Source organism: Propithecus coquereli, unplaced genomic scaffold, assembly GCF_000956105.1.
Source record: "Propithecus coquereli isolate 6110/MARCELLA unplaced genomic scaffold, Pcoq_1.0 Scaffold34, whole genome shotgun sequence".
In the NCBI taxonomy this organism is placed as follows: Eukaryota; Metazoa; Chordata; class Mammalia; order Primates; family Indriidae; genus Propithecus; species Propithecus coquereli.
In genome coordinates this window covers 5823036-5835255 of record NW_012149063.1, presented here as the reverse complement: position 1 = coordinate 5835255, position 12220 = coordinate 5823036, and the positions used below count along the sequence as shown (strand labels likewise).

The following is a 12220-nucleotide window of genomic DNA, read 5'->3' as shown; positions in this document are numbered from 1 at the left end:
AAATGCACTTAGCATTTCTTCAGGGGTTTCCAGGGATGGTGGCTCAACTTACCATGGTTAAGAACACCATCTTCTAACAGGACTTGCCACATGCCAACAGCTTGAGTCCGGGAGTGAACACACGGAGTCTGCTGCATCATCCAGTCCACCAGCTCGGTGCCCACACAGCATTGTCTAAGGGGCAGTGGGACACACAGGATGGGCAAATCACCCTTTTGCAGACAAAGGATGGGAGATGGCTTTTGAGAGGAGAACCTCCCAAAGAACATAGTACTCTCCTACCATAAGAGGTCTCATGGCAAATGAAGCACCACATGGTGTAGCCTACAGTTCTCAAATGCTAATCCTAACCAATAAAACCAGTAAGTTCATGAGAGAAACCTTTAGGCAAGGCTAGCTAAGTGAAAGAGCATTACAAGTTGCAGCCCCACGGGAGACTGGAGGGCTGCTAGAGGGGGAGCATTGTCTGGTAAGTTAATCTCAGGAACAGAAACTGTCTCATCGTGAGCTGGTCCCAGAAAATCTTGGTGTAAGATGAAGGCAAAGCAAAATACATATTGACTTCCGCCACCTGAGCCTCGTGAGGAGTGAGTTAATGTTTGTGAGGCACTCGGAGGTGCTCCATGAAAGGCGCTGTATAAGTGCAAAATTATATAGCACTTTATATTTTCAAGTAATACTACTGATCTTCCTTGGAGGGGTGTTGGGAGAAACAAGCAATTAGCGATGCAAATCTCTTTGAAAAAAGTTCTGTGTAATGAGCATTAGCACTTCTACAGAGCCTGCCATCTGAGGAGTGCCAAATGCTTCCTGGCTTTCTGCATATTCGCACATGAATCCCTAAGATGCCCCTCTGTGGTGAGTTGGTCTGGATGGGCAAACTGCATGTATTAGTTAGGAAATACATGATTATACACAAACACGTTAGGGAATACCGAAACATTCCATGGGGTGAGAGAAGGGCAGGTGTTCATGGTACAATGGTTCAAGGGAAGAAACGGAATTCTGAAGTTCTGAGGATGGATCCCAAGGGACAATGGAACAGGGCAGAGAGTCACAGAGCAGCTGACTGCTTGCAGCTGGAACTGAGTCACTGGTGGCCTCCCCTCCCATGCTAAGGATGGCACCACCTCTGGGGCACGAGCTAAGACTGGGTCAGGCCCAGAGAGCGCCTCCCTAGTTGAAATTGGCAGATACTCATGGTGCTGTGCCACTGTGGGAAGAGTCTGGACTGGGAGGAGACCTGAGATACGGCACCAGGTCTGCCACTTATTAGCTATAAGACTTTGGTCATATGGTTTCAACTCTCTAGTTCTCAGTTTCTTCACCTATAAAAGAAGGAAGGAGCAAAAGATGGCCTCTAAGGCCTTTTCCAATTTACTATTTTAGGACCTCTGAAATCTATCAAAGCTCCTGGGATGCCCTCATTTGGGGCTAACCCTGACTCCAGAATATTTCACAGGAAAGATACACTGAGAAAGCCATTATATTTCCAGACTGTCCTTATTACAGTCTATACCTGCACAGTAGAGCTTTAAAGGGCAAAGAGTCACTTACTTACTAATCATTCTGAACCAAACATATGACCTGCCAAAATAGTCCTTTTCTATTAATAATTTGGGAATGTATTAATGGGAAAACTTGTGAAAAAGTATACAAAGTTAATTTCATTTGGCTTTTAATTCAATGATTACCTTTATTTAAAAAAGCACATAGAATTTAGATGATCTCGGAGCATCTGGGTCCTTATAACGGGTGTCAGAATCCTGCAGTCAGAATATGAAACAAAGACACCCAGCCACAGCTGTGCCACTTTATCACTGGGTACCTTTCCATTAATGATCCCTAGCACTTTAGAATTGACAGCAGACCCCTAGCATAGTGCTTCTTGGGGTGATACTGCATCTGGAGAGGCTTCCACCCCCTAATATTGCAGCAATAATATAACACGGTGAAAAGCAGGAGAAGAGAAAGAATGGAACTGGGAAGTATAAGATCTGGGACAAAGAACTGACTGTCTTGCAGAAAAAAGAAATCATGCTTCTGGCTTACAGTTGAGTCCACTGGTCATTACCAACAGATCATTGATTTGTGTCATAGGGTGTGGACCAGACATAACACCTATATGTCAGGGGTTTAAAATCTTAGTACTATGGAGCACAAAAAAGATTATGGTTTTTGACTTCTACTTTCCACTATTTGTCACCAAACACGACATATTTTAATGGGTTTTCCCTAATGCAAGTCAATACTTGGCAAAGCATAATTACATCTTAAATTAAGGAAAAATAATAAAAATTCAAAAAGAAAAATATTCTATAACCACATGAGATGTTGAGATCCACTTAATGAGTTAAAGAGATTGAACTCTCTCTGTAGACATGTGACACATGACTTTTTTTTTTAACCTTTACCTTCTTTAAAATTATAGTAGTGTGTAGGGACCACAGATTCCAAAAAGAATCAACTTGCAGGGTTGGAGAACAAGACTTACAAATGTAATCATCCAAAATAATAGTTAGTAAATATCAACATAAAAAGGGTCCAATTGTTCCTAAGAGATGGAATGTGTCTTAAGTGGAATGTGCTCCTGTTAAGACTAAGGTGCCTCTCAAACCCCATCTCATTTCCAAAATTCTATCAAGAAGAGGCCAATCTGAATGTAACAAACTGTCAGTTTTCATCTTGCAACATATTCACACCAAGTGCAAGCAGAAGAATATTATTTTGCACGAAGTGTAGAAAAAGTAACCCAAAGAGGAAGAATTTGCAATGCTTTTCCACCTCTGTCTTTGAGATACTCGATCTTGAGGCACATGTACTTGGTAGGTTTGCTATTGGATGAACCAGGTATAATTTTATAGGTTGGTAGTCACTATAAAGATATACATCCTTCATGGTAACTTTGAAATTTGTATTCTGGCTTTTTACTGTCTTATGAATTTGGTTCATGTGGATCAAATGGGTTTTGACTCAGGCCAAGGCTAATGGGTTCTGAGGTCATGTCTAGGCTAAATGGGAAAGAGAGCCTCACTGATTGCCAAAAGTGGGCTGTGTCTGAACTATGGGTTCAGGAAGACAGAGTGAAGGCTTGTGTGCCATGTATCGGCTATTCCAGTTCCTAAATACTTGTTGAATTGATAAAATCAATAGTTGTGGATTAGACTCGAATTCTTAGTTGGCCAACCGTGGTTCAGTCATCCCAGAAGGTTCAACCAACCATGGAGCCCGAGTCTTTATCTTTGCCATTTCTTAACTCCAGTGACAACTCTAATAAGGAATCCTTATTCCACATGATTATATATGTGATATAGAGTTGTGTATCTTACTATATGCATACTAGAATGAAATCTTATATTAGAAAATAAACTCCATAAAGGAATTTGTATATTTTGTTCACTGCTGTATCCTCAGGGCTTGAAACATAACAGTACCTGGTATGCAGTAAGTGCTTAATAAACTTGTGGGATAAATGAATGATTAAATGAATGAAAAGAGCATTGAATTTGGAAATCAACCAACCTTGGTTTAAATCCTGGCTCTGCCACTCACTAGACTTGTGATTTGGACAAGCAAAACTATTTAATCTCTCTGAGTCTCAGTTTTGTCATCTGAAAACTGGCCACACACCTATCTAGCAGGGTTGTGATGCGGATGGAATGGGATAACACATGGAAAGTGGCCTCATACAGGTCTTTGAGCATAAATGAGTGCTCAGTAAATGTTAGTTGAATGTGACCTAAATCTAGTAGGCTTTCTAAGAGTCACTAGCAAACAGAAATAACAAAAACTTTCTTCTCTTTTCACATCACAATTAAATCAATGTCCAGGCAAATTAGTTTAAGACTAACTGCTGGGAATATTAAGGATAATTAAACACCCACAGTTAAGCAGGGATCCAAGACAAGCTTAGACCTTCTAGAACTTGAAGGCATTCTAAAATGGGCTGCCCCCAGATGCAAAACAGGGAGAAGCATTTTTGTTCCATTTTCACTAAACATGAATCTGAGGGGTCCACAGCCTCTAGAATTAGTGCACATACCTGTATGTCTTTAGATGGTACTTTCTATCTCTTATCATGTGAGGTGCTCGAGAGAGAATGGCATTTCGTAAAATTTTTCCAGCCCTGAGGATCTTCTCTGAAGGGACCTGGATTTTAATTGGGTGGAAGGAGGGGAGGAGAAAGAAGGAGAGTTTATAGAAGGAAAACAAACCAGATGAATCCTTAACTCACTTTCAAACCTCACTCTGGCTTGAAAAACATAACTCACTCACACATTTACATTGTTCACTTATGTGACATGTCACTGTTTTATACTGAGAACTGAGATACATTGAGTATTTATTGTTTTTAGAAAATGTATTAGAGGTTTCCTGATTTGATGCTCTGACATAGAGACCACCTCTAGTGGTACTTAAGAAGCAAACTCTGCTGGCTCATCAACCCACCTACGTCCCATTACCTTGGTAATGGTGTTAGCAGGACGAAGAGGAACGTGAGGTTCAATGAGAGGTGTCTGAAAAATAAAATGTTAAAGCAAAAGAAAATTAAACAAAAAGTTCACTGAAGAAAATTATGGGTTGGGGGATAATAAGAAATATCCATTTTTTATAAAACTCAAAATAGAATTAAAGAAATAAGAGATAAAATCTGTCTAAGGAACTTGAATGTGTAGACATTCAAAGGGCAAAATTAGATCATTCGATTTGCCAACATTTAAGTACAAATTACTAAAAATGAAAAAACCAAACAGATAGGAATAATGATTAGATGTTTGCAGGCTTCCTGAGAAGGGAATAAATATTCACTCAAAGCCTAACAAACATCAGAGCAGAGGAAAAAGCAAAGCAAGGTAAACATAAACGAAGATTAAAATGACCTATCTCCCACCCAGAGTGGGGATAAGGTATTCATTTAGGATGGAAATGAGCTATTGCATTCTCTCTCATGTAGTTATGACTCCTTTTCTGCAATTTGTATTTTTAGAAAGTTTTAATTTTTAAATGAGACTTGGTGGTTCTATACACTCAAATTCCTAGAAAGCACTGAGGCAGCTAGTATACTGCTCTTTCTTTTTCAAAGTAGTGTACAGTTTTTAGGATTCTATGACTGTCAGATCTGCTCTAGGATCTACAGAAAGTGCATATCATTATCCACATTCTTCAGATGGACGTGCTGAATCTGCTCCTAGGGAAATTACTTGCTACACATCGAGCCCCCTAGTCCTGCTGAAACCCCTTTGCTCTCTTGCTCTGAAATATCTGGCAATGGCATTTCCAAATGTAGGAGAAAGCATAGAGGAGATACAGATTTATTTAGAATGGCAAACATCATACGAACTTACTTATTTAAACATTTTCATCACCTCACTGGCATCTAGTAGAATTTTTTTTCCTCTTGAAATCTCTAGAGCACAAGTGTCAAACAATTATTATTATTATTATTATTTTGAGACAGAGTCTCACTTTGTTGCCCATGCTACAGTGAGTGCTGTGGCATCAGCCTAGCTCACAGCAACCTCAAACTCCTGGGCTCAAGCAATCCTCCTGCCTCAGCCTCCTGAGTAGCTGGGCCTACAGGCGCGAGCCACCATGCTGGGCTAATTTTTTGTTTCTATTTTTAGTTGACCAGTTAATTTTTTCTATTTTTAGTAGAGACAGGGTCTCGTCTCGCTCTTGCTCAGGCTGGTTTCAAATTCATGGGCTCAAGTGATCCTCCTGCGTCAGCCTCCCTGAGTGCTAGGATTACAGGTGTGAGTCACCACGCCCAGTCAGTGTCAAGCAATATTATAGTATTTTAACAGCATACTGTTTACAACTAGAATAGATCAAGGAATGTCATTCTGGTTCAATTCAATAGTAGTTTTAAACAGAGACCAACTTTGCCCTGAAATAGCCCACTCTCCCTTATGGCAGACCTGTTGGTGGGAGAGGGACCATGAGCTCACAAAGTCCCTGCACTGTACCAATCCCTCAAGGAAGGCAGGGAGAATTCTGTGATGGCATATCACCTGGGAACACGCTCAGCTGTGCCAGACCATCACGCACCAGGCCCCCAGAGCGTGCAGTTAAACATGCTGCATATTTCCAGGTTGGGAGTTCCCAATCTCATGCCACCCACCTCTTTACATTACCCAGGTTGGTTTACACATCTAAGAGTGCACTTGCCTATGTATACAAATTATAAAAGCCTCTGGTTATTCTTGAAAATAATACTAGAAACCCATTTCTTCTTCTTGTCTTGTAGGAAAGAGGTGTAGATGGATGTAGTCTAGAGTAGGCGGATGTGGGATTAGCTTCTGAGCTCACCTTTTCTTTCCTATGAAAAGGCTACTTTCCTCTGCTGTGGTCTTTGAGAGGCTGGCAGAGCTAAGGTCAAGAGGATGCCCACACTTGACGATTGCCAATAAAGGTTTATTCTTTGGTAGGTACAATGAAACATTACTTGAAGATCACATCTTTTGTTTCTACAGAAATGGCTATGTTTTAACAAAATGCCAACAAGTCCCCAGGTTAGTTTGTGTTTTTGGACAACTCCCCTTTTAGTTCCTGAAAAGGAAGCATTACTGGAGCAGGGGAAGCATCAAGCTTCAACCAGAATTTTGCCTTTAACTTGCAACTTCTAAAAGGGTAGATGTACACCAGGTTGTCTTTTAGCTGGATAATCCTAGTACCAGTTCCAGGACCAAGAGGCTGTTTAATCTGTTGAAAGGCAGCATTCTCAGAACCTTCTCTGGCTCAAAGATTTTAGGTTTAGGGGCAATGTGATGAATGGATGCTTTGAGGAGGGGATGGTCTCTTTATTTAAATAAAACTTCCAAGGAACAAATACAGGGGAAAGCAGGGAAAGTGTTATGTTTAGGGAGTAGGAATTTTTCTTTGAAAGGGACTCTGTATTCAGTTAGGCAATATCCTATGTTCTAAGAACTATGTTGGCACCTAGAAGCCATATGTCGTGAGCCAGAGAGCATTCCTGACAGGCAGGCCAGGTCCCTGCGAAATAGTCAGGGGTTGAAGTCTGTTCAAGGACCCCCACATTATGAGTGTGACTTTATCACTTTTGTATTAGCTCATTTATTTCCTTTTTGGTTTCCCTTGGCTTTCAAGTGAAATTCCTTTTGAGAATTTTACCTTAGGTGCACTATAGGAAAGTGAGAAAAAGAATTTCATTTGATAAATGATTAGGTTAACCATGAGAAGGAAAGAAAACGCATGGTGATATTAGCGAATCAAAGTAAGAAAACCAGCCTTAGAGGGAGGCTTACGCATGTTACACGTGCCCCTTTTTATGTGACCTCCTTATCATATTTCTACTGCCACTGTTCACGGAGAAAGCTAAGGCCAGAGACACTTAGGGACCTGCCTGAGCTCACAAGCCAATACCAGGAATTGCTGAGAGTTGAATCCAGGTCTACCTTACTCCAGTGTCTACACTGCACATACAATAACCCCATCCACTTACAGTTTTCTTCTAGAAATATCTTGGCTCACTCTTTGGAAGAGTTTGTGTGTTCTGTTTTTAAAGTTCACTGAGGAAAGTACATCTGAGCCCTTCCGGGTCATCCAGTATCAGATTTGATCTTACTAATTTCCAGCAGTAAATATTTGTAACCACCTGCTGAGATTACACCTTAGCACCATGCATCACGATTGGTCTGAATTAACTTTTTAAAAAGCAACTTTGTAACAGTAAAACATTTAGCATTAAGGAACTGCCCCATCACGGCTAAGACAACTACAGGAAGGAGGGGAGTAGCAGCAAAGCGCACCCAGGAAATGAAAACCACTCTGAGTATGTACCACAGAGGGAATTTAATGTCAGGAAGTGACTTTGTGAGATATTAGCCAAGCAGGAGGCCCTCGAGGAGAGGGACAGAGGGAGGAGCAAGCACCACCAGGGCCTGAGCCAAGGTGTCCTGGTGGGAGCTGGAGCCCCAGAGGGCTCTAGGGACCCTAGAGGTATGACCACTGCTACAGATGCCACCCAACAACTACCTAGAGGGAGGTGAGACCCTCCCACATCCAATCTTCCTCCAGCTAGAAGCCAGAGAAATAAGAAAAAGAATTTCATTTTAAAAATGGTTAGGTTAAATGGAAGAGAGAAAGAAGCAGCAAGTCAGTATTAGAATCAAAGTAAGAAAACCAGCCAAAAGGCAAGATCCAGGACAGGGAAGCCTGGGAAACACACTCTGTGGAGGCCGGGCCCCCTGCAATGCACAGCAGAGTGCAGGAAGGGCAAGGAATTGATCTGAGAGTTACAGGCCCAGGACCAGCACGGCAGGGTGGTCACAGCAGCCACCAAGTGGGGAGGGGTGCCAAGGTGCCACCCCAGCCTTCAGGTGCTTGCCGTACCGCGTTGTCCCCGGCACTCTGCCTTTCTGGAAGGCGGACGCAGCTCAACACAGAGCTTGCTGGGATTGCTTCCTAGGGCTGCCCTGTGCTTTGCCCTGTAGCCAGAAAACATGTATCACCAATGAGCTCTAAAAGGAATGGGCCCCTCTCCAATTAAATTTCACAGATTTCAACACATCAATCATGTGCTGATAAAAATTCGTCCTCCCCACCTGGGCATGAAAGAATCCAAATTGGGCTGTGACAATGTGATCCTAAAGAGCTAGGCAGGGAGGACAGATAAAGGCAGAGCCATTCAGCTTTCTCCCTGCTTTTCTTGGCTTTCTCCACAGAAGACTTCCCTCAGGACTGACCGTAATTGGTTTTTGTTTGTTTCTGGAAAGGGGATGCTCTTTCTCCTGCTTTTTATTATGTTTATATTACTACTGAAAAGGAGAAACAGTAAGGGAAAATATTCCTTTTGGCACCAGAGCCAATTCAGAAATACTAATCAGGTGATGAAAAATATGAATTTAGCCTCCATTACAAGGTGCACAATAACTCCCCGGTAGATTAGAATGAGCTGTAAGGCACTGTAATAGGCCTCGCGAAAAACCGTATTCAGACCCTTCTGAAAGGGGTAATTCTTTTTACTCAAGTACTTGGTCGCAGAAGCCTTTTGCAAGGCCTGACATTTTAAGCCAAGAGACAAGAATAACCAGCAAGATTGGGACACAAAGCTGCTGGCAGAACCCTGGCAACCCAGCGCCATGAAAAGTCAGGCAAGTCCACACGCTGCCAGGATTCAATGAAGGCCCAGGGTGTGCAGAGCAGCGAACTCGCCTCCACTAGGACTCTGATAAAGCACCTGGCTCCTGATCTTGTTGGGAAAGCAAAACTTCTAAGACTTCACAATTAAAATGTGAGTCGGCAACTAAATGCTGCAATGTCTTAGATTTCAAATTCCCCCTTTCCTTACGTTAGCTGATGAAATCTCTGGGAGTAGGGAGAAAAGTATCTCATTTTTTTAGTGAAAATGATATACTTTTAGGAACTACATTCCCTTGTTTTGGCATTTGGGAATAATACAACAAAGGTCTTTGAAATGACTGTCTCATTCTTACAATAATTATCATCAATGTCATCACCCTTTGGGGCTGCCCAGATGAAATTAAAGTATGGACTAAGCCATACTCATAGGCAGATTTCACCACTCTGAAATAACTACATAAGTTTTTCCGTTTGTGAAATAACGGAAAAACCATCTATAGACTTCTTTGGCTTCCATTTGTAGGCCTTTTTTCCCCCCAGTCTTTCCTAGTTCAAAATGGGCTTACAGATCTCCAGTTTCAGCTTAGACACGTCAAGAGCTTAAAAGTTGTCACTCGTGTCCTTACTGCAAGAAAAAGCTGAACGATGTGAAAATAATGATTTCTCCTGGGCTCATCAGAGAACTAAGGTTGCAAAGCAAACTGCCACCTTAAATTTGGACAGACAGGAGAATCCAGAGAGTAACTGTTGAGATCTGCTTACCTGGAGCAGAAGCCACAAACTGGTAGGAATACATAAACGCAATCTTGATGCACTGTGGAAGCTGAGTGTGAACTAGCTGGAGAGTGAGAAACTCCTGGGGGTGGCGAGCAGTCTTAGGGTATGCTCCCACACTTTTGTGATTTTAGCTACTTCAACCCCACCAGGTTTTCTTGATGGAGAGCCAAAAAAAAAAGATCACCTTGTGGCTCTGGCAAGGAGAGGAAAAGAGTAATCGGGAAATATACTCGGAGTATTCTCCATAATGAAGGCTGACTCTCTAGAAGAAGATTTTAGGAGTGTCTTATCCCAGCTGGGTGAAAGATATTTCTCTGACTCTAGCAGTCTCCAGCCTTCCTGTTTCACCTAAGGGAAAAAAATGGTCTTAACCCGTCAAAAAAAGAAATATCTTCATTCCCTCTTTTCCTTCCATATACCAGCTACAGAGCAGCAACAGCAGAGCTGGGTGGGAGTGGGAGAGGCAGACCACACCTCCCCCCCCCATCAAATGCAGGGACAGCCGGCCCAGCCTCTTCAGGGATTCGACTCCAACTAGAGCTGAAAGTTAAAAACACATACTTGACTAATCCTTAATAGCTGAAATAATATTTTAAGAGCCCAAAGTGACAAAACTTTATGGATCAAGACTGAGTGTTTTCATGGTTGCTAAGAACCAGTGAGAAAGAAAGCATTCAACTCAACACAGCTACTAGTCGTCAGTGGGGGAGAGGACTATTTCATGTGTGTATTTCACTGAGTTGAGACTCCTCAAGCCAATCAAATAAATATGTATGTCCATATATTTTTTAAGTGGGCTTATAATTCAGGGGAACTGAGGTCTACAGTTTGGTCTCAGGCTGTAGTCTGATTATTTGTGTCTTACTATATGAAGTGACTTAAGAGTACTGAAGGCAGCTTGGTGAGTCTGTAAAACTGGACCAAGGCAGTGCTTCCAGGCAAAAGGCTTCTCAGACGCTCCTGTCAACTGGGCTGGGAGCACCACTCTCTACCAGGTGCTGGCAAATGGCTCAAGTTTCTCTCCAACATATCCCAGTGCAGTACCAAAAGATGGCATATTTCTAGAATGATTCCTTCAAGTCCTAATTTACAATATAAGATTGTTTCTGATTTCTTCTAGTGGTGAGACATAGCCTCAATGAGATATTAATCTTTCTTTTCATAGATAGGATCCTCTGAGTGTTTGCTTTGCAGGAAGTGTGTCTACATCTAGTATATACTCTGAAGCCAGATATTTGGAGGCAAAAAATAAAATGCTAACTTTAGAGAATGGTTCTCTTTGAGTTCTTGCAAAGTGATTTATTTCAGCCCCACAAATTAGCCTGATCAGACCTAGATTTTCTTATAATGATAATACCAGCATATTACTATTAAATCTGCTTTGAGTGTTAGAAGCTAAGAGATGTCCACAAGTCAACCATAATACTCCACAGAGGCCACTGCCCATTATGGTGTGTCTATCCTCACAACTGTGATTGGTATGGAAGGATTATGCAACCCCCTTTCCCTCCTCTTTTTACAAATCTAATCCTTGGCCTCGTCATTCACCCTCGTTTCCATTACAAGAAATTCTGGCAACAAATTCCAAATTTGGGAATTGGGTGTTGAGCACTTATGGGAAATAAAGTGAATATAAGATTTAAAGACAGGGTTCAATTCTTGAAACTTTTACAGAGTGATGCTTATTAAAATAAGGGCTAAAACACCATGCCATTTCCTTTTATCATCTCGAATTTAAATCTGAGCATGATGGATACTGGAAGTTTTAACACTTATTTAGTATTTGAAGATAGAATGAATTGGAAAAATTACAGTGAAACTCCACTTTCTCTGAAGCCAGGGGGTCAGACTCCTGTTGTGTTCCAAAGGCAGACAAATGGTTTGCACAACACATTTCAGAAAACGCTCTTGTGCTGAAGATGCTAAATTAATTGGCATATACAAACAAAGTATTAATAAATATACATTCTAGCCCCAACTCCTCTCCTACACAAATAGCATACACATTGGCCTGAATCTATTTCTTCATTTAACAATGTATTTTAGAGATCTTTTCATATCAGAATATAAAGAGCTACTTCACTCTTTTTTTATACTTACTTGCACTTTTTGGTAGCTGCATGCCATTGTACGGATATGCTACATTTATTTAACAATCATTTATTGACAGACTTTTAGCATTGTTAACCTGAGTCTATTGTATGCATAATGAAGGATAAAGCAAATAAGAAATTATAGGATATTCTAATTCTATTAACCCTGTGTCCTTGAAAACCCAGGATTCTCATTGTGAAAGAAAAGATATATAGATGTGTGTGCACACCTATATATATATATATAT

The 12220-nt window shown here is 41.3% G+C and overlaps 1 protein-coding gene across 4 annotated transcripts in view; it reads right to left on the bottom strand.

Moving 5' to 3' along the window:
• Positions 1 to 12220, bottom strand: part of RAPGEF4 (Rap guanine nucleotide exchange factor (GEF) 4) — a 298433-nt gene that overhangs the window by 83428 nt on the left and 202785 nt on the right. For 3 of the 4 annotated variants that reach the window (XM_012650785.1, XM_012650786.1, XM_012650787.1), the window contains 3 exons: positions 4464 to 4517; positions 4043 to 4149; positions 53 to 174 (listed from right to left, as the gene is read on the bottom strand). In XM_012650785.1, coding sequence (XP_012506239.1) covers positions 53 to 174; positions 4043 to 4149; positions 4464 to 4517 — 283 coding nt within the window. The remainder of the gene's footprint in view (positions 1 to 52; positions 175 to 4042; positions 4150 to 4463; positions 4518 to 12220) is intronic. The other variant, XM_012650788.1, reaches the window with a different exon arrangement.